We start from the raw sequence: 27,104 nt of genomic DNA on the forward strand, positions 1-27,104 counted from the left end.
ACACAACATGCTATAACCAACGGGTTAGCCAACTAGAACACTCTTCCGGATAAAATCTCTGCCTTCTGACTTCGTATATGCCTCTAAAAAGTGCCAACCGCTCAAGTGCCATGATATTTTTGGTTCATGCTTTCCTGGATGCCATCCTCATTTGACATCAGGACGGAGGAGTTATCTTTTACGAAAGACCATGCCTCCGACGCGTTTATCCACATCAAAACCTCGCCTATAGCTTACCTTACGAACGAAAACGAAACTATGCCCTCATTCAGACTGGCTTCCGCGTGCAGGCCCGATCGAGAACATGATGACCAACAGCAAGATCGCCGTGGACTCCTTCATGTGCTTGGGCGCCCTGTCCTACAACCACACCAAGGAGCGCCTGCTCCTCATGTACAGGCCCATCAAGCGCATCATCTGGGACTTCGACGTGCGTCCTCGAATTTCTCTGCTTGTTGCTTACACATCTCGGGTAAAGTGAACGTTAAAGAGACCCGACTCGGGTAATGATGATGGTGCTGCTTTTACTGACAACGACGATGATAAATACAATTAAATAATAACCATGAGTTAATTATTCCTCTTCTTTTGGCACGCGGCCTACAGGAGCAGGCGAAAATCATCCACAATGAAACGGCTGCCATTGATCAAGAGGTCAAGCCAATTGAAAGCGAGGTGAGGCAGTTATTTTTATTTTCGTACACAGCAGCTTGACGCCATCTTAATGGTCTTCTTTACTCATTCCGCCTCAAGTGATGCCCTGCTTAATATCAGCATACTTAAAATACTTCACAGCCCCGTAGGGCATTATGCAAGAGGGCGTCACATTTTGATTACTTTCTAACAGAATAGGCCGAACGTTATGAAAAGAAAAATGTAGTACGTGGCAAAATTACATGAATACATCAAAAAAGAACAGTGTAATATCTAGAACATAGTAATTATTTAAGAAAGCAGCCGTTTGTACTATAAGTGTTTCCTTTTAGTTCTCTAGAAACGACCTTGTCATTCTGCGTTCGTTGAATTTGAAAAGCTGGAAAAACAAAACACTTAATCACCCATGCGAATGGAGCTCGACCGATTGGCTTAGCCGTCACATTTTCACGGTACTGTCGAATTGTTCCAGGACGGGTCAAACTCTTTGGAAACGTTGCAAGCTTTGCTTCTTCGTATTCGCTGCGCAGGTGTCCGGAGACGACCGGGAGGCGAAGGCTTTGGAGGCGGACGCCGAGTACGTGGACAAGGTGTCCGATTCGGAGCTGCGCTCCAAGCTGGTGCGCGAGAAGTACGAAGAGCTCAAGAAGGAGATCGAGAGAGACAAGGAGATCGAGGCCGACTACGCCAAGAAGCTCGAGCTTCGCTGCGAGGGTTAGGGAGGGGCTCACTCGCCTCTTCATCGCGGCCGCTTGAAACTGCGCATTTTCGCGAATACCGAAAACGGAAGTTTCGTGTTGCGCTGTTGCCAAAACTACACATTTAACTTCATAGACGTGTTTCACAATTGTTAAAGGTGCAGTGAAGAGGAATCTGAACTCGTCTTTTTGCCGCAGAAACTCAATCTGCACGTTCCGAGCAATCTTAGGAACTTCGATTTATTGCCCTGTGTGACCGATTTCCCTAATCAAATCGAATTAACGTCCGGCTGCCGCCCCTTTTTTTTTTAATTCTCCCCGTACGATGGGCGGAGTCGACCAACGCGTGGAGTGCCTTTGACCCAGTCCCGTGGCTGCTTGCCGCTCTGGCATCGGCGGAGTAATACGTAGTAGTCCGTAGAAGCAAATAGTCCGCGCGTATTTTTATTTCTGCGGGCTTATTTCGCGGCTATATTATCTGCGAATGAAGCTATTTATTCACGGAAACCTAGAAAACAAAATAAAGCGAAAGCAAGGCACTCCACGGAGCGGGCTAAAATGCACTCCGCGTTGGTCGACTCCGCCCATCGTACGGGGAGAATTAAAAAAATAAAGGCGGGAGCCGGACATTAATTCGATTTAATTAGAGAAATCGGCCACACAGGGCAATACGTCGAAGTTTCTAAGAATGCTCGGAACGTGTAGATTGAGTTCCCGCGGCAAAAAGACGAGTTCAGATTCCTCTTCAGTGCACCTTTAACTTCATAGGCGCGTTTCACAATTGTTAAGTGTTTTTCTCTGCGCTACAACTTGCCCAGCTGCTCATGCACTTGTTTCATAAAGGAATAAGAAAGGGTGGGAACGTAGCAGCATGTGTTGGTCAGTTAGGAGCAGCGCTGGCATGAGGCTAAAAAACATAACGCCTGTATATCATGATTCAAAAACTGCCTCTTTCACAATAAGGTTGGCTCGCAGTGTTTGAGGGAAACATGGTTTATGCTTCACGTCACAGTCTACGTTTTACGCAAACATTAATGTTAAGGATGTTTTACTTAAAGCTTAATATAAATACCATAGTTAGGATGACGTAGAAAATGTTTTCGAAACACGCACATCGACATCGTCACTTTCTGAGCAAAACTGCTGGTGGGGCGCCTCTAGAGGCCCCCTCTTTCATTTCCCTTCTACACACTGCCTGCTATCCTTTATTTCCGCTGCCCCAGCTCAGGTGCTTCCAGCAGCGATAGCAGAGCCGGGGTAGAATAATTTTTTTTACATTACATATTCAATGCAAAATAAAACCACCACTGCTACTACTCTAGAGGGAAATGCATAAAAAATACTCGAGTACTGAATTATCAGTGTGAATTATAGAATATCAGGCGATAGAAACCAGTTCAGGGCTTTTTTCTTGAGCATGTTTCACGACTTACTACGTCCCATTAGCGCTTGAAGCTTCGCAAACCATTAAGCATTAGTCCTATTTAAAAGCAATCAACAATGAGCAATCCCTAAACGCGTTGTTTGCTCAAACGCTTGCCTTGGCATTTTCTGTATATTATTCAAGTCGGATAGAAATTATGGACAAGCGGGACTGCACACATTAGCAAAAAAAGTAGGTTTAATTCCAACAATATAGCTGTCAATGAGAGCTAATCAGATAAAAATTGGAGAGGACACTTAAACTGTGCCTTAAGTGTGTGACGCGATAGCATAGTAGGTTCCGGTTTTTCTTTGATAAGTTTGACACCTTTGAACGCATTTTTCATTTTTAAAAATTGTTTCAATTAATTAATTGATCAGTTACTGTAAATTTTCTTGTAAAATCAAGTGTTGGCTTTTCATTCTGAGCATTTTGACACCTTTGAACCCACTTTGCCCCCATTTTGTCATTTGTTTAGTTAATCAATTTATCATTAATCATTTTTTTAATTGATCAATGATTTCATTAACTCGTCATCGCCTATCACACACCAATCAATCATCAATCACTAGAAGCAAAAATTAGCATTGTACGATTTTTTTACGCAGCCCCCCATTGTTTCCGACAAGCGGTGCCGACTACTGCTACGCCGACATCTTTCGAATAAACGATCTGTATAATGCTATCGCGTTATGTTTACTTCGTTCCAGGCATCTTTTCCCAAGGCGTACGATCCTGCCGGAACGCGTTCAAGTCGGCCGAAGCCCGTTGCTTCGAAGCGCTGTCGCTTCTGGGATACCTCCTGTGCTGGCCCATGAAACTCACCATCTTGTGTCACCTCGTCAGCAGTGAGTGAAGCTATCCTGTCAGGAAGTGGAGGCGCAATATCTCTTACCCTTTGGCCAGACACTCCTCCGGTCCACTTAGGCCATATGCGGCACGGTGCCAGGACACTTAACACCAGTATTCACCAAAACAGCACAGGTAGTTAGCCCAATATTGGAAATGTATTGGCAAAAGCCGGTGCTACAGTGGACTAAAGTGAAACCATCCATTTTGCAATATTGGGCTGATTACCTGGGCTGCTTGGGCATGGACACCTGTGAAACGAAGCCTTTAATATCAGTTAGTCGTATCAGCCCTAATTTTCAAAACATATCAAATCAGTAAAAATATGATTTCGAATTATAATCTGCAAGGTGATCTTCACACGAAGTCGCTGTTGCGCACTAGTCACAAAATTAAAAGCTACTAGCTATTAGGATCACATTAGAATCCGGCTTTTTGACAAAATGCGGCGCTCTCTGCGGAGTGGCGATAATTCGGCTGCTACTGGCTGAAAACAAGCGATGAAAATGGGCGCTATCCAGTTCAGAGGCGCCAACAGAGCCTACGACGTTGCAGGACCATGGCCGCTTGATGCTTTGATACACCTTTTTCCCGCGGCCGCACTGCGCATGCGCAATTCTCCTCCGCCAACCAACTCCACTAGTTGGAAACCAAGAGCCAGTTTTTACTGCGCCTGCGCAGTTCATTTCAGTAACGGGCGCATGCGACAGATGGCGCCATCTGTCGCATGCGCCCGTTACTGAAATGAACTGCGCAGGCGCAATAAAAACTGGCTCTTGGTTTCCAACTAGTGGAGTTGGTTGGCGGAGGAGAATTGCGCATGCGCAGTGCGGCCGCGGGAAAAAGGTGTATTTATAACTATTTAGGTAAGTCAGAACCTAGCCAGGTGTCGTGGTGTTAATAAAGCTAATTATACTGCTAGCTATACAACTCGCGAATTCATGTTATATAGCCTGTGTGTGTTGAGAGGAGTTAGGCCTAAATTAAGCGTTGTTCTACTGGTTTTCTCACAGCCAAGACTGGCGATCGACACGCTCCAGGTTTGAGATGTTGTGTTGAAGTATAGCGAAGGCTCAGTTCTCGATTTCGTTCCTATAAGGGAAAAGCAAAATAAGGAAATTCACAGCTCGACGCACAGTAAACAGTTGTGAAAGGCACGACACAGTGCCGCAAAACAGGGCATCTGCACTCTGACGCAAAAAAGCTTGTACAGTCGGGACATAATAAAATGGAGCAGGCTTGGACGTCAAACTCCTATCCTACCTTACGTTAGGAAAAGGAAAAATGAGGAAGTATTTAATACATTCTCAAGAAAATGCCGCTGGAGTGCTTGCGTGTAACCTGAAGAAGCCTTAATAATTTTTATGCAGAATGAGCGAGAAATGTTTAAATGCCAAAGTGACCTCCGTATTACTTCGACCCCCCCGCGTACAGTATGTGTCACACTTAGAGAGAACCCAAGAAATGCTTAGACCGGCTCTTAACGTGGATAAATGTCGGCTTCGCCGCGAAGCATGACACCGACTTTAGGCTCCTCCTCTCGAGCTTTGGGCACATTTTTTTTCCCCCTCCGCAGTCAAATCTTTAACTTTTCCCCCGTTAGGAACCGGTCTAACCATTCCCCGTGTTCACTCTAACCACGACGCATGCTGCGCATCTGGAAACAAGTTGTTCCGACGAAAAAAAAAAAACTACACAAGGATCTCTCTGACAAGAATGCATTGCGTGTGAACACGCTCACCTTATTACATGCACCCGGGTCAAAAATCGAAGCAGTGTTTTCAACAACGTCACGCATCAAAGTAAAGCAAGAAAACGAATGCCTTTGAGCTGGAGTAGACTCAGTTTCGGCAATGATGATGTTCTTCTTCATGCTGGTGATTATGATTATGCACATTTAAAGAAACAATTACGCACTAATGGCGGAGGTAACTTGCACTATTTACGCTAGTGTGTGTAGGAGTGGCGACTATGGATTCTTTCATCGCGACATACATGCGTATACTATCAGTAATGCCATCGGGCATTAATTAAGACTATGTTTCACCTCTCCTTCCACTCAACTGCGCAGCATTTCTGGGAAAGAGGACTTGCGACGGCCTGCAACCCATAAACGCTGGCTTCGGCCAGAGCATCTCGGCCATGGAAGCCGTCAAGCGCGAATTCGACTCCAATTTCAAGGTCAACGTCCAGTACAAGGTCAGTCGGTCGGTTATTCCGTGTCTCACCTTCTCAGGCAATTTTTTTCCTCTAATCTCGCTATGTTCTTGAGAAGCTCGCGATCTACTTCCACCGTTGCTGCCACGGCACATGCCGCGACCAATAGCGCCCCCTCCGTGTACACGTTGAAGAACCCCTGGTGGTCAAAGTTATTGTGGCGCCCCACTCACAATGGCGCCTCTTTTAATCGGATGGCATTTAGGTTGTCGTCTAGCAAAGGCCCCCGAGTTTCTCCTAAAGAAATTCGCTGATTGGTCAGGAAGGTCGTACGTCATCAGCACAGCCACGTTTGAAAATCTCAGGACTAGAATATTCGAGTACCGTCCACTTCATTATCATATGCAGTTATACTAACCAGACGCACTCTATCCCTCTTAATTTACCAAACAATCTTTAACCCGCCTACTAATTCTTACTGATCCACATTATACCACCAAATAACTCCCATTAATCCACCTTAATCAATTTTCTCAGGACGACTTACTTCCAAAGTTTGGGGACTGCTTTGGAATATTGGGGGGGGGGGGGGGGGGCACTTGTCAATGATTTTTTTTCTTCAAGAGTGTGGTTAAAATTCCCCCTTTTCTGTCTTATGGCTTCCATTGCCTCTATCATTTCTCTCAAAACGCGGTTGAGGCGTCCACCGAGACGTCGCAGTTAAATCAATTTTTAATTTGAAAACGTTACTAGTACCAGATGTTTATTTCCTAACTATTCACGAGCATACTTTCAAACCTCACAATCGATAACTATTAAACGCGTTAGTTTTGGCGCCTGTTGGTCTTTCGTCGGCCTCGGGCTGTAAACTCTGAAATTCATTGATCCATCAAAAGGACACGGAGGACAAATCGAAGCCGGTCTTTACAAATAAATTATCTTGTTCTGATACCAAAACGTGTTGAAGCTGAAAACGCATCTCGTAAACGGCAGAAAAGGTAAAAAAAAAAGTGTGTGTGGTTCAACATGACTTGAACCTAGTTATAGGAGTGAAAACTCTGTTAATCGTGGTCTCCCCTGTCTCAAATGTCAAGGTCAGGCCCCCAATGGTCATAGTCATTATGGTCACGTAGTCATACTACCATATCTTGGGTCATACCACCACGAAGTCAAGTTCGGTTTGACCTTCTGAGGCATTGAAGGTCATTGAAGATGTGGTGCCCACTGTCTAATCAAATGCCAAGGTCAAGGTCAGGTACCCAATGGTCATTGTCATATGATCACATGATCATACTACCATAGCTTGGGCCATACCACCACGCAGTTAAGTTCGGTTTGACCTTGTGAGGCATTGAAGGTCATTGTCTCATCCACATCGAAATCGGAAGTTGTACCCCGAGGAGCAGAGCTCTCGCTTTAAAAACGAAGCAAAGGTATCGCCAGACCAACACTGGTATTTTTGGAACCAAAACACTATGATTTGAAGACTGAAAACGCGAATCCCTGAGGCTATGCTACATCGCTATTCGCTTTCAAACGGAGATCACAGAGTCCTTTTCGCTTTAATGTCGCTAGTTTGGTTCGAGTGGGTATAAATTTTACAGAAATCTTGTATTTTGACACCTATTTTTTTTTCAGTGCTAAATGAGTCTTCTGCTACCCAGCCAACATAAAGACAGCCCGAGAGAGCCACAGATTCGATTTTTACTCGGAACAATATTGGATAGAGTTGTTCTCGGTGCCCGTTTAAAACCCCAAAGATGCCCCGTAATAGGCACTTGCGTTATCTCGGCGTCACATTGACGTGCGCGCAGCTGATAATGCCGGAGGACGCCATCAACGTCGTCAGCCCCGAAGACCTGACCCGGGGCGTGCACGAGGAGTTCGAGCACCGCCACAAGAGTCTCGCGCTCATCTCCATCGCCCTGAGTCGCATCTTCGCCGCCGTCCTGCTATTCGCTGTCCTCGAGTAAGTCCCGCGACATCGCACTTCGCTGGTAAATTGGTAGATTGGTTTTTGAGGAAAGGAAATGTAACCGTCTCACATATCTGGGTGGACACCCGAACCGCGCTTGGAATGGATAAAGGGTGGAGTGAAAGAAGAAATGAAGGAAGAGGTGCTGTAGTGGAGGTCTCTGGAATAATTTCGACCACCTAGGGACTTTCAGCGTTCACTGACATCGCACAGCACCCGGGAGATTTTCGCGTTTATAAATTAACAAATAAATTGGTTTTTGAGGAAAGGAAATGGCGCAATATCTGTCTCACATATCTCGGCGGACACCTGAACCGCGCCGTATGGGAAGGGAGGAAGGTAGGAGTGAAATGAGAAAGAGAAAAAGAGGTGCCATAGTGGACTCCGGAATAATTTGGACCAACTGGGGACTTTTAGCGTTCACTGACATCGCACAGCACCCGGGAGATTTTCGCGTTTATAAATTAATAAATAAATTGGTTTTTGAGGAAAGGAAATGGCGCAATATCTGTCTCACATATCTCGGCGGACACCTGAACCGCGCCGTAAGGGAAGGGAGGAAGGTAGGAGTGAAATGAGAAAGAGAGAAAGAGGTGCCGTAGTGGAGGTCTCCGGAATAATTTCGACCACCTGGGGATCTTTAACGTGCACTGAGAAGAGAGAGAGAAACAACTTTATTGCCATAGATTGGCGGGATTTATGGCAGGTGGGCTTGGTGTGGCCCCCAGGTGGGGGCTACTTCCTGCACTGACATCGCACAGCACACGGGCGCCTCTTGAGTTTAGCCTCCATCGAAACGCGGCCGCCGCCTCCATCGATTTTAGAGCGCAGCTCTTTGGCGCCCGTTCCTGCGTTTCGCGACGTCGCCGTCGCCGTTGTCCCTCGTAACCAGCTCCGCAGCCGGCGCAGCGCGCTGCTCTAGTTGCGCGCGCTCCTGGCGCCATCTCCCGCCACCACCCAATAACTTAACTGCTCTCTTCGCTGTTCCTCCAATGCCACCCCCTGGTGCGGCGGCAATCGAAGCGCCGGATCGGTGGCGGCGCATCTCGATATGTGCACCGCCCGGGCCGAAACGCATAGCTGTCGCCGTTCGCCACTGCGAATCGCCTGCCTATATAAGTAGTTTGTTGAGGATTTGCGGGGTCGCAGCGGAGCACCAGAGAGAGACGACCAGCGTGGTAGGCTTCTAGTTCCGAACTGCGTGTGCCGGGCGTGCGCTCCGAGCACGCGCTGTCGTTCTTTATTTTCTTCTGTCGCGGGAACGCCGATCTCAGCGCCTGCGCTTTATAGCGTCGCCTGGCACTACAGGGCCCCCCGCCTAGACGGAACGTCGGAATTTACGTGCCGACGGGGCAGAGATGGACTGAACAGGGTGGCGCGAGGCGCATCTGTCGCTGAGTTCGCTGACGTGGCAAACCGCGGTGGGTCAGGCACCTCACCGACCTGCTGAGGGAATGAGTGCGGACTTGGGGCTGTGGAGTCGTCGCACAGTGCTGCTAGCGTGTCCGGAGTAGCAGGATGTGCTGTCGGAAGCGATGCGGCAGAGTCTGGTGCGGTCGGCGCTAAAAAAGCCGGGCCGGAGACGCTGGACTGGAGTGGCGGCGAGGGGCTGCTGAGGCGGGCCGGATTCTGATGAAGGCTGCGTGGACGCGAGCGAGGCCGGTGCAGGGCCAGAGGCTGGCGGCGGCGAAAACTGGTCCGCTGCGTCGTAGAGCGGCGGCGGAACGTAGTAGGCGCCGAAGTCCGCCAAGACGGCCGCACGCAGCTCATCCTATGGCCGGCCGCCGAAGGCAGAGTAGGTGAGCCGACGCAGGAGGTCGGGCGGGAGGATGTCGCAAAGGACTGCGTGTTTGAACGGCTGGATGGTGATGCCGTTCAGGTACATCGCAGCCTCTAGTTGGGCGAACCACCCGCCGACGCCTGCAGGCCGGAACGCCGGGAGCGGCGGGTCGAAACTTGGGTGCTGCCAGTACGCCATGCTGGAACGCCGCTGAGATAGAAGGCACGGTTCGCCAGGAGGCACGGTTCGCCAGGTCACCACTGTTGAGGATTTGCGGGGTCGCAGCGGAGCACCAGAGAGAGACGACCAGCGTGGCAGGCTTCTAGTTCCGAACTGCGTGTGCCGGGCGTGCGCTCCGAGCACGCGCTGTCGTTCTTTATTTTCTTCTGTCGCGGGAACGCCGATCTCAGCGCCTGCGCTTTATAGCGTCGCCGGGCGCTACAAGTTTATTCCCTGTCAGTTCTTTCTGAGCCATGAGCGAGGAAACCAGTGGAAGGCCTTCTTCTGCCGCTGATGCTAAACGAGCTGCCAGAGCAGAGGCCCAGTGCCGTCGCCGCCGGAATCCAGAAGTGCGTGCCGCCGAAGCAGAAGCTTACCGACGCCACCGTCGAATTCTTTGCCTCAGTCTATCGAAAAGCTGGAACGGCTGATGAACTACGCTCAAATTTCGCATTAGCAAGTAACGTGATCGTAGGCATTTTTTTTTTTCAAGGTAGGTATCCCTTTAGCGGTGGTGGTGGTGGTGAAAAACTTCAATCAAAGAGAGCTTGAGGGTTAAAAAAAAATAACCCTGCTGCATAGTCGGTATCCTTAGTCCGGGACACCGCATGACGAGGCCCCGTCTCGCGCCCGCTTGACCAGAGCCCTTTGGGACTCCAGTGTGGAGCAGTTGAGGAGGGCAGTCTCCCATGCCTCTCGGGTGGGGGTGGGGGAGGGGGGAAGGTGAGGATTCTGAGTACATGCCCACACCATGTGAAAGATATCGCAGATCTCTCCACAGTGCGGGCAGCGCCCATCTGTGTTCGGATCGAAGTGTTTTGCTATTGCAGGACAGAGAAGGGTTCCTGTCTGCACGCGCCGCAGAGTTCGCTCCTCCGCCTTACTCAGCCCCTTGGCAGGTGCCGGGTAGAGACGGTGGCTGTCGCAATAATAAATTAGGATTTCGCGGAACCGCAGAAGCGGTTTATGAGCTTCTGAGCCATGAGAGCTAGGATGAGGAGCCCGGTGTGTGAGCGCTCGGGCGGCCGCATCAGCGGCCTCATTGCCTCGTAGACCCTGGTGGCCAGGAGCCCAGATCACTTTTGTGCGATTTGGATCGGCGAGAGCGCGTCTTAGAATTTGCGAGGCCAGAGGTGATATTTCGCCTGCAAGATAATGTTCACAGGCCCGGCGAGAGTCTGTGATAACCGTTTTCGATTTTGGATCGGCGGCAGCGAGAGCTATTGCGACTTCCTCCACTCGTGTTGAATTTGGGGCCCGAAAAGATAGCCCATCGACATTCATTCCCCGGTGGACTACGGCAGCCGTGAAGAATCCCGCTGGCGACGGCCCTGTGATGTCCACGTAATAGAGGCCCTCTTTATAACCATATTGCCTCTCAAGCGTGCGAACCCGCGCTTGTCGTCTGCCTTCATGTGAAGCCATGTCCATGTTACGCGGTAGCGACCAAGAGCATGTGGCGCCACAGCACCGGGATGTTCTCCGTCCCCTTTGGTATGCATGTGTGTTGGATGTGTAAGCGGTTTAGCAGGCGGCGCCCAGGCACCGTCTGCGATAGCCGCGTATATTGGTTCACGAGGTGGGCCTCCCGCAACTCCTGATAGGAGTTTACCGCTGCATTAGCAATTTTCGCCCTCAGTTTCTTGTGGGCTGGTCATATTATTTCATTATTTCAATGCGGTCCAGTTGAATTAAATGCATATTGTATTATATCTTATGGCGAAGCTGGAACACACGCTGAGCCGTTAGAGACGTATCAACCGCAGATCTCGCCCAGCGCAGCAGATGATGTCGACCATCGGGGTATGAAATCGTTGTCTCAGTTGAAAAGGCCCGGATGATCGTATAACTGCCCGAAAGAGTAGCGAACGCAAAGGCGCCCGTGTGTTGTGCGATGTCAGTGGTGAAGTGATCCAGAAAGCACTGATCGCCAAAAGACACACACTCCTAGACTACAGGCAAATTCTATATAACTCCACGCACCAAGACGCACTAGTGTTGCAAAGAAACCTTGCTAGTTCTTTGCTGTCTACAAGTGTTTAGTGCTTCATCATGCAATAGTAGCATTATCTGCTATAAGAAGCGTTTATCTTTTAAAATAATTCTTGCATCGCAATAAATTTAAGCGAAAGTTAGAGAAGTGTTTCAAGGTCCAACATAAAAAAATCTCTGCCTCTCCCGTAACCGACAGTAGAGTAAGCATGAAATGTTTACGGGCATAACACATTGGTTGTAGACAAGAATGCATATGCAGCGCGTTCGAAACTGATTGATGTTTGCCTATGTGACACTGCTGACGCCACCACTGGATTACGTCGCACATAATTGATGACGAAGTAATGGCAAATTACTAATTAGTTACTAATTATTGAATAATTAATTAGCGACTAATTTCGCCAAGCATACTTCACTTTCGCCAAGCATACTTCAGAATTTCCAAAGTGTCTTCGGTAATTTTTTAAGAACGTATTTCAATGAATGAACGAACGCGTTGTGAGTAGTCTTGGAGATGAGGCGCCGATGTGGTCATCGCAATGTGTTGTCTCCTGCGACTCATCCAGTCTGCCAGTTGCCATTAAATGTTATTCGGGTGAGCGTTGGGTTTGACCTTACGTTAATGTGCCCATCGTGGTCACGGGATCAGGGTAAGAGTAGAGCTGCGCTATCAGTACTGCAGTATGCGTTTTCAGTCTGGCCCATCCCGGCCGCGGCGGTCGAATTTCGACGAAGGCAAAATACTACAGGCCCGTGTACTGTGCGATGCCAGTGCACGTTAAAGAACCCCAGGTGGTCGATATTTCCGGAGACCTTCACTACGGCGCCCCTCATAGCCTGAGTCGCTTTGGGACGTAAAACCCCCTAAACCAACCAACCAACCATGGCAGGTGTTTTAAAGTTGGTTTTGAGGAAAGGAAAGACGCAGTAGCTGCCTCGCGGTTACGGCTGTTACGGCTGTTGTGGTGCTACAATGACTACGCACTGGTTCGAGGAAGTGACAGTCGTTATTCTGCTGGGAGACGCCATCTTACAGCTAAAGTTGCACCTAGCATACTTCAAGCCAATGTGTGATTAGCGGTCCATTGGCAAATGAATAAAAAATAACAAATTTGATTTGAGGAAAGGCAAAGCGCCTCATTTGTCAGTAGACACACCAATTTCACCTAGGCTTCGAACCTCGAGCGCGGCTCAAACACACGGAGAATATCCCAACAGACATAAGGAACAAAATCAGAATCCCACCACTCCCAAGGAATATGCATCCGGTACACCATGAGGGTAGGCGAAAGGACAGAGCGAAAGCTCTGCAGAAAAAATTAGCCAATAGACAGGACGTGGTTTACACGGACGCGGCGGAATATGAAGGCAGAACGGGTTTCGTAGCCCTAGCGACCAGGGAGGGCGGAGACCGAGTCTCGTGCTGCAGCACCCAACAGAGAGATGCTACAGCGGCTGAGGAGGTAGCCATTGCGCTGGCTTTAACTCAACGGAACGTCAGGGTGATTATAACAGATTCAAAATCGGCTATCCGCAACTACAACGCAGGCAGGGTATCTGTCGAAGCAGTCAAAATTCTGACTGCCGGCCCGACACCGGCAGAACTAATTAACCTTGTTTGGACTCCGGCCCACGAGGGCCTCCGGGGAAACGAGACAGCGCACGCATTGGCCCGAGGACTCACACACCGGGACCCCAATGCGGTCTCGTCGAGCAGAGAGCCCCTTCAGAGGGAGGAGGAGCTGAGCACGTACCAAGATATTCTTAGCCATTACAGATTAGGAAGACAGACACTACCTGGAGGATGCAAGGGCCTCAGCAAAAAGGAAGAGGTCATATGGAGAAAGTTACAGGCGGGAGTTTTTCCGAACCCACTCGCACTAAGCAGATGGCATCCGGCGATCCAAGACCCGAGGTGTGAACAGTGTAATGAAATAGCAGACATGATCCACATGGTGTGGGCATGCCCTAGCCACAACGAACCAGACAGGAATATAGAGTCCTGGGAGGCTTTAATGGCCAGCCAGAAAGAAGAAGAACAAAAAGAAGTCATCCGTCTGGCCCTGGACACCGCTGAATCCCAAGGGATCCCAGCCTGCTGAAAGGGGAGGAAGATGACGGCGGTCAAGACTCGTCTTTTTCGCCCTCTGATTCCTTGACGGGTGCAAATAAAGTTATTTCATCATCATCATCATCATCATCGTAAGGAAAAGGAGGAAGTTGAAGTGAAAGAAAAAAGAGAGAAAGAGGTACCTTAGTGGAAATATCCAGAATAATTTCAACCACTTGAGGATATTTTAAAGTTCATTGACATCGCACAGCACACGGATAGCTTTGGCGTTCCGCCCCAAGTGTGGGCATGTACTGGTCTCTCAGGGAAGTGTCAAAAGGTACTGTACACACCACTGACGATCCAGGGCGTCAGTTGGCCACTTGAGGTTTGCGCGTTATAGCGCCTCTTGGTCATGCCTTTCATTTGTCTTTGCATGCACGTTCGTTTGCATGAGCCCTATGCAAGCGAGTCGACTTACAAGTCAAGCTTACTCAACCCAACCGGACGCTTGTTGAGACCGACCTGCTAACATTTACTCAAGCCCGATAAGCATATCTGTACCCAACAATCGGGATCGACTAACATTTGTGACGTTCGAGCAAACGGCCTATATATGTGGGCTACTACTTCATCATAAGCTCAGAAACAATTATGCCAATGAATGGCACGCCTTGTTAAGCCGTCTTCTTTTCCCCCTTGCAGAGCTAAGGGCTATGTGGAGAAGTATCTGGATGACCTGGCCTTTGACAATATCTACGTAACCGAATATTTCTGCAAAATCGACGACAGGCGCTCCAGAAAGGTTCGTTGGTGTACTAACTCAGCGCACAAAAGCAAAGTTGAATAGTGGCTTGAGTCATCAGGGATGTGCAGTTCTAATTACCTCTTGCACTTCACCGATTTGCAGGGGTTGGACACACTACTTCCGCTTAAACGATACGAGGCCATAGACATCTACGACCCGCTTGAATTTCGCTTTTCCCGGCAGGAATACACAGCTCTGGTGGGTTCTTCATGTTGTTTGTTTGTTTGTTTGTTTGTTTGTTTGTTTGTTTGTTTGTTTGTTTGTTTGTTTGTTTGTTTGTTTGTTTGTTTGTTTGAAAAGTTGCCGTTTTTTAGCTTGCGATGTCGGTGTCGAGAGAGGTAGCTGTACAAAAGACAGGACTGGGTAAAGCTGCCAGCCACTGCCCGTTAGTTCGAAATCTGGATATAGCGCAAATGTAGCACCAGGGATAAATACAGCAAGAAGCGGTGACTAGGTTATTGGGCTTCTATTCAGGGAAATTTACTTTTTTTTTTCGGGAATGCGAAAAGTGAATGTTTAGGGAGTTTTGGGGGATCTTCAAGAACTAACATTAACTCACTTTCTCCAAACTGACGAAGTTTTGAAGCTGCTGCAGGGAATAAGTGCCTGAAATAAGGATTTTTGGGACTAACTGAGGAAATTTCGGGTTACAGCATAGAGTATCATTGGGCTCAGACTAACCTCCAGCAATGACGTTGTATACTTCAGCCATGTACCGGGTCATGTCATGTCGAAGCTCCACAGATTTTTAGCTTCGAGGGTATCGTAAATGGGCTGATATTCGCACAAAGCTCAAAATCAGGCCATGTGGCTTGGGAAATTTTGACTTACCCTTTACATAAGCGGGTGCATCGTTTTGAACATACTCGATTGAGGTTACAACCTGACTCTGGTCAGTTCCCTGTCTCATCTCGGTCAGTTCGTTATACCTATTCATGCTCACGTAAATGGAAGTTTAGACGAATCTTATACGCAAACGTTCCAGAGCAGCCAGTTTAACGTTGTCAAAGTCCAAGCCGGACTGACAACTGAATGCTACAACGCCCATTGTCAAATGTCTAACAAATGGGACAACAAACTTGACAGATGCGTGGAGTCGGATCCGAACTCGTGCACGTGGCCTTCGGCAGCATTGTGTTGGGCCTGGACTATCTCATCTACGACGTTCTGGACATAATACGACGCAATGCGGAAGTCGAGTTCGTCCAGGAAGGTATGCGCTCCCATGCACTCCTGCGTAAAGGCTTTCTGGTCGTGAATGTGCCGCCCTCGGACAAAAGCGGTGTTTTCTGGCTGGACCCAGGATCACAACATATGACATGGTGTTGTCCGACATCGGGCCGCCATCAAACCTACCGGCAGTAGTGATGGCACACAGCGATAGACGGCTCAACAAAAAAAAATACATTTAGGTCTGCTTAAAGCGGAAATGCGAAAGCGTTTTCCTTTCCTCTCTTTCTCTGTCCATATTTCTTTTTATTTGCTGTTTATTTTAATTTTATTTTTCATCGCTATCGTTATCATCACTATCATCATCACCACTGTACCAACTATCACTATCGCTAACTGTCATAATCACTATCATTATAATAGCTCTCGCCAACTATCATTGCCGCTGTCATCGTCACTGCCAACGTCACGTTCTCTAGCACTATCTATGTTGTCCCGGCGCGGTGGCTCAGTGGTTACGGCGCTCGGCTGCTGACCCGAAAGACGCGGGTTCGACCCAGCCGCGGCGGCCGAATTTCGATGGCGGCGAAATTCTAGAGGAGGAGGAGGAGGAGGAAAACTTTTATTTCTATTTACAGTGAGAGGTCGATGGGGCGAGCCGGAAGGGCCCGCCCCTTACAAACACTAGGAGGGATCCCTAGTCCGGGATCCCTGTAGCTTCCGCAGCGGCCCGGGCTCTAGCTACCAATGCCTGTTGGGCATGGAGTTCGGAGCAGCCGCGCAGGGCAGCTTCCCAGTCCTCTCGAGTGGGGTGGAGGTGGGGTGGGTAGGCAGGATTGGAAGGGCATGCCCACACCATGTGGTAGGTGTCCGAAAACTCCTCCTCACAGTGTGGGCACGCGCCCGAGAAAGAAGAATTGAAGTGCTTAAGTACTGCCGGGCACAGTACAGTATTGGTATAGAGGCGGAGAAGCCAGCGCTCCTCCACCCTGGTGAGGCCTTTACAGGGAGGGGGATAGAGACCATGAAAATTTTGATAAAGAGAGGTGATCTCTTTAAAGGTGATGGCCGGATTGAAATTGAATTCCGGATCAGGCTGCGGATGAGGCGACGCCCGGTGAGTAAGCGCGCGGGCGGCAGCGTCTGCTGCCTCGTTCCCCTCAAGACCCGCATGAGCCGGAGCCCACACGATGGTACGATGGGTCGGAAACCCTGTGTAATCGCATGCGTGGAGAATTTTGAAAGCACGGTCTGGAATATACCCTTGCTCAATATTGCGGCAGGCGCCCCTGGAGTCCGTAATAATGACTCGGGACTCTGGATCTGCGGCGGCCAGTGCAATGGCGATCTCTTCCGCAAATGTAATGTTTGGGGCACGGAAAGTAAGGCCCTGAACTGTAGTGTTTTGGTGGATGACGGCCGCCGTGTACCAACCCCCATGGTGTGGGCCGGCCGCATCCACATAGAAGACACCTGGCTTATGGCCATATTGTTGAGAAATAGCCTCCGCCCGCGCGAGACGGCGACCATCATGGGTGTCTGCAGTCATGTTCTTCGGAAGGGGTCGCACCTGGAGTGCAAAGCGCCAGGCTTCAGGGATGCGGACCCGTTCTTCTGTATGTGTTGCGTAGGATATGTGTAAGCGGGTCAGAAGGCGGCTCCCCGCAGGTGTTTTGCTTAGGCGCAAGTATTGATTGTTAAGATGAGCTTCTCGTAACTCCCCAAAGGTGTTGGTCATCCCCAGACCGAGGAGACGCTTGTTGGACGTCGTTATGGGGAGGTCGAGCGCTCTCTTATAAATCTCGCGGAGAACTACTTCTAAGGCATTCTCATCGCATTTGCGTAGGTGGAGGTAGGGAGCCGAATATAAAATCCGGCTGGTCACGAATGCATTGGCCAGCCGCAGGGCATCTTTGCATCGTAGTCCCCCCCTTTTATTGGACACCCGGCGGAGCATCCGACCCACCTGGTCCCCCACCTTACGTAGCTTGTTTAGGGTAGTGTCTATCTTGCGCCTATGATGAATGAAAAGCCCCAGTACCCGGATCTCCTCGTGTTCAGGTATCGGTCCGCTAAGTAGGGAAAGGGCAATTTTGGTTGTGCACTTTGAGTTGGGGCGTATGTGCACAAATTCAGATTTGCTCAGGGAGCATTCAAGACCACAGCGACGAGCGTATTCGTCCACAATAGCTGCCGCTTGTTGCAGGTTGGTCTCGATGTCTCCAACCGATTGTTGTGTTGCCCAGAGGGTGATGTCGTCCGCATACAGAGCGTGCTGCACACCGGCGACCTCTGCCAGCTGGGTAGGGAGCTTCATCATGGCCAGATTAAATAGTAATGGCGAGAGGACAGCTCCCTGTGGGGTCCCTCGTGTGCCAAGTTGATATGGGCCATATTCTGTGTCTTGCAGCCGGATATAGGATTGGCGATCTGTAAGGAATTCTTTGATATAATTGAAAGTATTGCGCCCACAGTTTGTTTGCGACAAGTGGGATAGGATGATCTCGTGGGTCACATTGTCGAAAGCCCCCCGCAGGTCAAGTGCGACGACTACTTTATCATTGCTGGGGTGCTCGACGGGGTAGAGAATCTCCTTGTGAAGTTGCAACAGGACATCTTGTGCGGATCGGTGTGGGCGGAAACCGTACATGGTGTCTGCGAAAATGTTTTGCTGTTCCAGGAAAGCCGACAATCTATCGCGGACCATAGTCTCCATCAGCTTCCCCACACACGAAGTGAGGGAGATGGGCCGGAGGTTGTCGGTGTTAATGGCTTTACCTGGCTTGGGAATGAAAGTTACTAGTGCCGTTTTCCAATCTATGGGGAGTGCTGTGCCTCCAATCCAGATAGTGTTGAAGTAATCGAGGAGAGTTTCGTAGGCGGGATCTGGGAGGTTGGCAATAAGCTGTACCGTCACCTTGTCCCGGCCTGGTGCTGTACCTCGCTTCATTTTAGCCAGGGCCGCTTTTAGGTCATGGAGCTGGAACGGTTGATCCAAATCCGCGTTCTCGGAACCTGCATACGAGTACGCCTGACCACGGGATCCTGGTGTATACTCAAATATTTGTCGCGGAGCGCATCGGCCAGTTTGGCCGTGTCTCCAGTGAAGTTATGTATAGCCCTTTGAAGCTGTTTTTGTGTCTCAGTACGGGTTTGTGCCGGATCAATAAGGGCGCGGAAGAGGCGCCACGTACTCCGACTCGACATTTGCCGAGCTGCAGTGTTGCATCGGTGCACCCAATTGGAGTCGGCGAGTTGGGCCGCGTATTGTGCCGCCTGTTGGGTGATATCCGATGCGGTCCGTGTGCTGCGCGATGTCAGTGCACGTTAAACAACCCCAGTTGGTCGGAATTTCCGGAGGGCTGCACTACGGCGTCCCTCATAGCCGGAGTTGCTTTGGGACCCTAAACCCTAACAAAACAAAAACAAACTATCAATATCAGTAGCTATCATTATCACTATCGCTACTATCACTGTATATCTCCAGCAATAACTGTGCCAAACTATACTAACTATATAAAAGTGTTACAAAGCAGCCGGTCTTAGAAAATTCACCTGATGTCCGACCGTCCTCTAACGGAGTTGTCTTGGTCCAATCGAAAAGTCTCCTTCACCTTTACGTTGTTTCCCCCGGGATTCTTTTCACTACGACCGCTTCTTTACCTGCGAGGCTGTTCGGTCTCGCAAAACACTCCGCTCGCTCGCTCATGATGTTTGATTCATCTCAAACCAACGCTGAATCGCAGGCTTTCACCGCATCGCCCTGCAAGTCTTCGGGACCGGAGCAGTGAGCAACCTAGTGCGCAAGCTCTTCAAGGACTTCGACATCGAGGAGAAACTGGAGCGCATCGCCAGCAACGCTCACTGCCTTCCGCGGCCGGTGAGGACGTCTCGGTGGCTCGTCCTGCGTCTGTACCTCGTCTACGCCACGCTCGTGGCTCTGGTCTTCGCCCAGCTGTTCGCGGCCAGGATGAGGAGGGCCGTGTGCGCCTACTTCTTCAGGAAGGTGAGTGGCCGGAGCAACCGCTGGCTTACGAAAGGGGTTAATGCGAAAGCTTTTTTAGGCTGTGTCGGCGGGGTCGTGTCACCAAACCGTGCCCGCAAAATGTGTCCGCAAAACGTGTCCGCGGCAGTTGTGACGTTTACAAAGGAGGCAGCATCAAACCAGTAGTTGTAATCAAAAGAAGTTGATGTGAGGAAGCGGCGCAAAAAAATTATTTAAATCGGATGATTAGTTAATTAATTAGAGCACAAAATGTAAAAAAAAACCCCTAAATAGCGCGGACGTCGATATAGTTTGGTGTATTGGTTTATTGCGGTTTAACGTCCCAAAGCGACTCAGGCTATGAGGGACGCCGTAGTGGAGGGCTCCGGAAATTTCGACCACCTGGAGTTCTTTAACGTGCACTGACGTGCACAGTACACGGGCCTCTAGAATTTCGCCTCCATCGAAATTCGGCCGCCGCAGCCGGGATCGAACCCGCGTCTTTCGAGCCAGCAGCTGAGCGTCGTAACCACTGGGCCACCGCGGCGGGGGCGTCGATATAGTGAGTGGACGGGAAAACAGCCGTGGACGGCAAAATAGTGCAAAAATAGGCAAAGGAGTTCAAGTTTGAAATGAATCGAAATGTATTTGATGAGTGATCATCAATCGAGCAAAAAGTTTCATTGACATACAATAATTAGTTAATTATCAGCAAAAACTATTGGACGGTTGAATATGCTGGACGGGGATATAGTAAGTGGACTGGAAAGCAAGCGCGGCGCCAAATTAGAAAAACAAGAATGGTTGATTGGGATAGAAGAAGGTATAATCAGAGTAAATAAATCGATCTTTAATTAAAGCTTAAGATATTTACGCTAATTCAGTCCTTAAATGAAGAAACGAAAAGAAAATTATAGAGAGGCAAAGAGAGGGGACGAGTGCCGCTTTCGCATCCTCCCAACGCGGGTCGCTGCAGTTAGGTCGCTGCAGTGATCTCTAATTTTCGAATGTCAATGCAGGAAGAAATAAAAACTGGTATGGCGCAAGAAACGGGGACACAGAAGGCACACAAAACACAGGACTGACGTCATGCCATGCAGGAGTGAGGCAAGGCGAGGAGCGAGTTTTGGGGAAAGGAGAAAAGTGATGAGTTTAAGCATAAGAGGGCAGCGCAAAAAAAAGAACGACATGGAACACAGCACAGAAGACAGGACGGGCGCTGACTACCAACTGTTTTCAATTAGAAAGAATTTCTTGGCTCATCAGTGGCATTCGTCCGACAAGACAGATCCATAGCCAATCCAGCACTAGCCACATAACAAATCTATACATTGGCTCACTGATTAGTCAGTAATTAAAAACAACAAATAAAAATCAAATAAAAACAAACACAACTTAAATAAAAACAAAAATACAACGTTCTGGGACAAAAATATTGATTATTGGAAAATTGTAAGGTACTGTTACCGAAGTATTGAATGCAGTACTTCAGTCTACCGATGTGTAGCAATATCTTTCTTGTATAGTATTTCCATCGCTCGCATCGAGCAGTTAAGACTGCTATAGAAAACCAGTGAGGATCGCGTTTGACGATAGCAGAAATGTTTCTAGCAAAAAAAAAAATGGAAGCATTCCGATGGGAGGTCTGTGGATACGTTGGTTGTTAAAGAGAAATCTTGCAATATATGAAAAATTTGCGCTTATAAACTCTTTTCTGTTTAAAAGTGCTTTTTGTCCAGAATTGTTGGGTATTAATCTATAACACAGCCCACGTGTCACCCAGGTAGCCAATGAAGCACCAAGGCAAAATGCAAAAAGGAAGAAGAAAAGTACGGTTCTTTCATCCACACAAAGAACCGTACTTTTTTCTTCCTTTTTGCCTTTTGCCTGGGTGCCTGATTGGCTACCTGGGTGACACGTGGTCTTTCTTTGTTATGGCTTTATAATGCGCTTCTTCACAATAAGCAGTTGGTAGTGAGCGCTCGGCCTGTCTTTTTATGTTACTCCTGCGTTCCATGTCGTTTTTTGCGCTGCCCTCTTACGATTTATGTATGAACTAACTAGCCCAAACACAAATTTTAATCGAAATCATGAGATCTGATTGGGGCCTTTAGACAACATGACTTTGTGATAAAAACTGGCGCTATCACATAGAGACGGTAGGTCGAAGCAAGACATATATCCACAAGCTTTATCACCATCCTTCCCTTCATGATGAATTCTTTCAGCCACCGCCAGTTATCTTTCCACGTCGCGATCATCCTTACAAAGTTAAACGCATTAACTGCCAGTCATTCCATTATGCCTATTCTTTTTTACCACGCACAATAACCGAATGGAACGCTTTGCCATCAGAAATTGCCACAGAATCTGATCTAAATAAATTGCAACATCTTATGCACTCATGTTTCAACAACTAAAAAGGTATTTTTTTGAGCGTTCTTTTCTTCCGCCTTGTCTTCTTCTTATTTTATATTTTTTGTTTTGTACTTCAGCGCGCCTTTTCCAGTGTCGTCTTTTTCTTTTTCTAGCGGTGCTGTTATTTATGCTCAAATTTTGCTGTTATGTGCATTGTTGCGACCCTTTCTGTGAATGCCTACTTATGATTAATATTTTGTGATTTCTATTTTATTTTAGTGCAATATTTTTAACTTATAACAATGCTTTGTAATACTCCCCCCCCCCATGTAATACCCTCAAATGAGGGCCTTTGGGGGTATTTTGAATAAATAAATAAATAAATAACAGGAGCGTGGACTGTTTGGACTGGTTTGTGGACCATTGCGTAACCCTGTAACGCAGCTGGGAGACAAATGCACAGCAAGTGAGAAGTGCAGTACATGCGCTAATTTCTGACTTGCTCGTGCTCGTGAAGGCTCTCTTTGCACACGGCACGACATTTTGCGCAGCGCACGCTCAGAGGCGAGACGTAACAGTAATGCCATATTTCTGTTCACGCTCACACTTTTTTCATAGACGCATTCTGGTTCGGTCAGTTGATACAGAGACTGCCCCTGAGAGATGATGGTTCCAGGTTCGTACCCCCGACCAGGACGATTTTTTTCTTTAACTACGAAGTTTCTGTTACAGCTGTATAGCTTTCCTTGGTGCTGTATGGCTGCGCTTGAGTGGAAGCTAATGACTGATTATTCTGCTATTACAAATGTAATCCACTTTGGAGGATTGCCCTCAACATTGCGCCAACAGTATAGATGAACACGTATGTGTCATACGGTGGAGACTTGCGAACTGTAGCGAAAAGGGCTGACTTTCATGATTTCTGCGTTTCATGTTGGTGCGCATTGATAGCCTTCTAGCATAGCATATACCACCAGCGCTACCATATACCGCGCATGGGGAGGCGCCAACGGGCATGCGCAAAGGGTCCCTAGGAAACAGGTGTGCCCACATGCCCACATCCTGCACCTCGCGCCTGCACCTCGGGATCATATGTACATGCGCATTCGTGGATCGCTGTACAAGATACTCGGTAAGCTGCATCGCTGGTTATATGCTAAATGTATACCTAATACGTCCACCAATCTCGTGTGACGTTCTGCGGAGCTGATACTTAAGTTCATCCCGCGCTCCTGTGTTCACCTTAGAAATGAACGATCGTGTGCGTGCCGCCTCCGAGTACTTTGCAAATACTAAGCAACCATAACAGCTATGGGCGACACCAAGAAGGCAGTCAGTACTTTACAGCAGCAGCTCTAATCAAAGCAAAAAGTACTCACCATTCCGTGCCCGATTTGACCTTGGTTTAACCTTGAGAAGCACAGCATAGGAACAGATTAACTTAGACAAAAATAGATGTCCAACCATAATTGATCGCGCCCGACACGATAGCGACCTGTCCCGGGACATGCCAAAATGTTATCGCTCGACCTTTGGGTATAACCGCGGTTAAACCCTGCCTAACTTTTGTTATTATTTTTCCGTCTGTATGACTGCATAAACATTTAAGCTGGTTCGGTTTTCGCCAGTCTGTGCGGAGCTCGAGAGGCTAGCATATTCGGCGTAAATATATTGACGTGTGCATACCCTTCCATTTTTGGCAGAAGTGAATTCAAGTTTTCCTTCTTCACAGTGACGGGGAAATATGAAGTAAATTGTATGCGCAAGAAATAACACTCTTCACCCTGCTCTTCTTTCGAGGTTCTTTGAGTCAATCAGAGCCAGCCGAACACACGAAACAGCGTAGAGCTTCGATAGCAGTGTGTGTGAGATGATATCACTGTGCATCCCAAAAAGGTGTCCCAGATTTTAGGTACCCACACACAGCTGATGCAGTGGAGTAAAACAAATAAACTGCATTTGAGGGAGGGAAAGGCACGGTAACTGTCTCGCTCATCGATGGACACCTCAGTCGCGCCGTGAGGGGAAGGGGGAAGACAAGAGTAAAGAAGGTAGAGAGGAAGAGGCGCTGTATTAGAAGGCTCCGAATTAATTTCATCCACGTGGTGTTCTTCACTATGCACTGAAATCGCTCATTGCACGAGCACCATTTGCAGTGAAGTAGCTTTGCTCTACCATAGCTTTCACAATGTTTCTTCCCCTCTCCCGTCACTTAAGCGCGAGAAGAAACGAGTGCTTCACCTGTACAACAAGATGCTGAAGCAGAGGTCGAGCTACCTGCGATATGTACGGCACAGGATCAGGAAGCTGGTGCGTGACCGGGAGTTCAACGTGAGTATCTCCTGCTTCCTTCTTGCATCTATTTTTTCGGAACAACTGGTTTTTTTTAGCCCCATGGGGCCAAAATAAGTCGTCGGTCATAAAATTCACCCATTAGTTGGAGAGAAATGACATCACTATACAGGAGCATTCCCATTTTCTGGAAGGAACTGACGTATCCGGACCGGAGCATTCCCATTGGCTGGAGGGAAGTGACATCAGTAGAACGAAGGATTCCCGTTCACTGGAATGAAATGACGTCACCAGACTAGAGCATTCCATTGGCTACCGGAAAATAAAGTCACCAGAACGAAAGTGACGTCACTTCCGGTAAAGGCATGAACAGCTGCCATCACATAATGGAATTAGGTGTACCCGTGAATTTTTTTGTAGAGTTTGTAAAACGCTTTCATAAACGAAGTTGCAGTATAAGATCGATTCCTTCTTTTATTCGTTGCCCGGTTCATTCATTCGCTCCTCCACGACTACGTCAGCTGGACGTCGGCTGGTTCGAGTTTGTCCGCAAGGTGGCGCCACGCGTCTACCGGTTCCTCCAGCTGGTGGGCGTGGCTCACCAGCGCTGCTGCCTCGTGTGCGGAGACCCCGAGGACCGTGCATCTTACGTGTGCCCCACAGAAGTGTGCCAGTGCGTCTACTGCTTTGCCTGCTGGAACGAGATTGGGGTGAGGGAAGTCTCCTCGCTTCCTTGCAGGCTTCCGAAGCCGTCGTTTTCGCCTTTAACCTAACTTAGACAAAGCAGCTCAAGAAGCGAAGAGCACGCGGGCAACAGACACGTACGTACACACAGACATAAAGGCACAGCGCTACGCGTATTCTTTAGCGAGAGGATTCCGGCCTGAAATCGGGCCCACGCTCACACCTCCCTTTCTATACACTGATGCTAACTGACTCGGGAAATGCGCTGCAAAGCATGATCAATGAGTTAGACAAGCAGAGCAGAATGGTGGGGCAAAAAATTAAAATGCAGAAAACCAAAGTAATGTTCATAAGTCTCGCATTGGAACAGCAGTTCACAATTGGTAGCGAGCTGCTGGAAGTTGTAAGGGAATATGTCTACTTAGGCAGATAGTGACCGCTGACCCGCATTATGAGAGAGAAATAACTACAAGGACAAGAATGGTGTGGAGCGCATACGACAGGCTCTCTCAGATCATGAATGGTAGTTTAACCGTACTCCTCAAGAGAAAAGTACAGAACAGCTGTATCTTACCAGTACTCAGCCATGTGGCAGAAACGTGGACGCTAACGAAAAGTATTCAGTGTAAGTTAAGTACAAAGCAGCGAGTAATGGAAATAAAAATGATAGGTGTAACGTTAAGAGTCCGGAAGTGGGCAGAGTGGGTGAGGGAAAAGACACGGGTTAATTACATCCTATAGTCTTAATCAAGAGAAAGAAACGGGCTTAGGCAGGGCATGTAATGCGAAGGCAATATAACCGCTGGTCCTTAAGTGTAACGGACTGGATTCCAAGAGAAGGCAAGCGCAGCAGGGGGTGGCAGAAAGTTATTTGGGCGGATGAGATAAAGAAATTTGTGGAAATACGGTGGCCGCAACTGGCGAAGAACAGGGTTAATTGGGGAGACATGGGAGAGGTGTTTGCCCTGCAGTGAGCGTAGTCAGGCTGTTGATGGTAATGATGATGCGGAATTTAAGGTGCATACATAAATGAGGTAGGTTTTGTGATGGAACTTGCCGAGAAAAAAACTATTAATGCTTAAGCTTATTACATGCTTGGTGCGCTGAATGTGCTACGACTGCCCACGGGAAACGTTGTTCTTTCGTGCCAGTTGTGCTGATTGGTTTTTTCAAGTGAAGCATTGTCTATGGGTCAAAATACTTGCCTTCTTTTATTTATTTTCCGGTTTTCTTTTCAGAGATGCTATGCGTGCGAACCATCCGAAGATGAAGAATCGCCGCTAAGTGATGGAAGTCCTCCATTCATGCCCTAAATTGGACGCAGCAATTCTTAAATTCCCCTGCATCGAAGAATACTTTGGTTACCTTTAGCCAATGTTTAAATACCGGAGAAGGAAGTCAATGAGAAAAAGACTGTGATGTCATAGAAGAGCTTTAATTATTTTCGAGTTTTTCGTGGTTATGGTAATAACAAGCCTGCATCAAAATTCCCGGGGCTTTCGAGAATGCTTTTTATAAAGATTAGAAAAAAATTAAAATATTCGCCCTGAACTACTTTCAAAAGGAGCATGTGTGAGTGAAAGTGTTCACTTGTTTTCTGTTTTTTTTTTTTTTTTTTTACTGTGTTAGCTTCATAGTCATCTTGCAGGGAAAGGCCAGATGTCTGTGTAAAGCCTTCATCTTCCGAGTACCCTGCGAGCCCGGAGGGTGCCACCTCTGAGGTACCCTCCGGTAGGTGCACCACCCAGCACCATGTCTCTCACCCTGCACCCACCACCAACACCTACAAGCCAACGCCGAATGCACATTCCAAGGCGCAGTGGGGAGGCGGTCAGTGTAAATTCGAATTAGAGCAATGATGATAACGCAGATTTGACGTACCACATCGTATGATCGCCGCAGCATTTTTGTTTTTTTGACGGAGGGGCTTGGCGGTTGTCGCCTTGTTTGCAAAGTATGATTCATGCTCAGCTGTGCCTAAAACACATCTAACAGTCCACTATATTG

At 48.3% G+C, this 27,104-nt stretch overlaps 1 protein-coding gene across 1 annotated transcript; it reads left to right on the plus strand.

The window, feature by feature from the left end:
- Window positions 1-304: 304 nt before the first annotated feature.
- Window positions 305-26,410, plus strand: snky (ubiquitin protein ligase sneaky). The gene is made up of 13 exons (XM_089555704.1): window positions 305-430; window positions 607-675; window positions 1,185-1,368; window positions 3,486-3,623; window positions 5,696-5,823; window positions 7,596-7,750; window positions 14,506-14,605; window positions 14,711-14,806; window positions 15,695-15,821; window positions 19,525-19,784; window positions 24,339-24,452; window positions 24,935-25,123; window positions 26,336-26,410. The coding sequence occupies exons 1-13, from the start codon at window positions 305-307 to the stop codon at window positions 26,408-26,410; spliced, it is 1,761 nt and encodes a 586-aa protein (XP_089411830.1).
- Window positions 26,411-27,104: the final 694 nt, after the last annotated feature.

This window comes from Amblyomma mixtum, chromosome 8, assembly GCF_055824585.1.
Source record: "Amblyomma mixtum isolate Tamu chromosome 8, ASM5582458v1, whole genome shotgun sequence".
In the NCBI taxonomy this organism is placed as follows: domain Eukaryota; kingdom Metazoa; phylum Arthropoda; class Arachnida; order Ixodida; family Ixodidae; genus Amblyomma; species Amblyomma mixtum.

Coding starts and splice junctions, on each gene's coding strand:
- snky (XM_089555704.1), top strand. CDS start 305: ATGATGACCAACAGCAAGATCGCCGTGGACTCCTTCATGTGCTTGGGC. Junction 431..606: donor GCATCATCTGGGACTTCGAC/GTGCGTCCTCGA, acceptor CGCGGCCTACAG/GAGCAGGCGAAAATCATCCA. Junction 25,124..26,335: donor CCTGCTGGAACGAGATTGGG/GTGAGGGAAGTC, acceptor TTTTCTTTTCAG/AGATGCTATGCGTGCGAACC.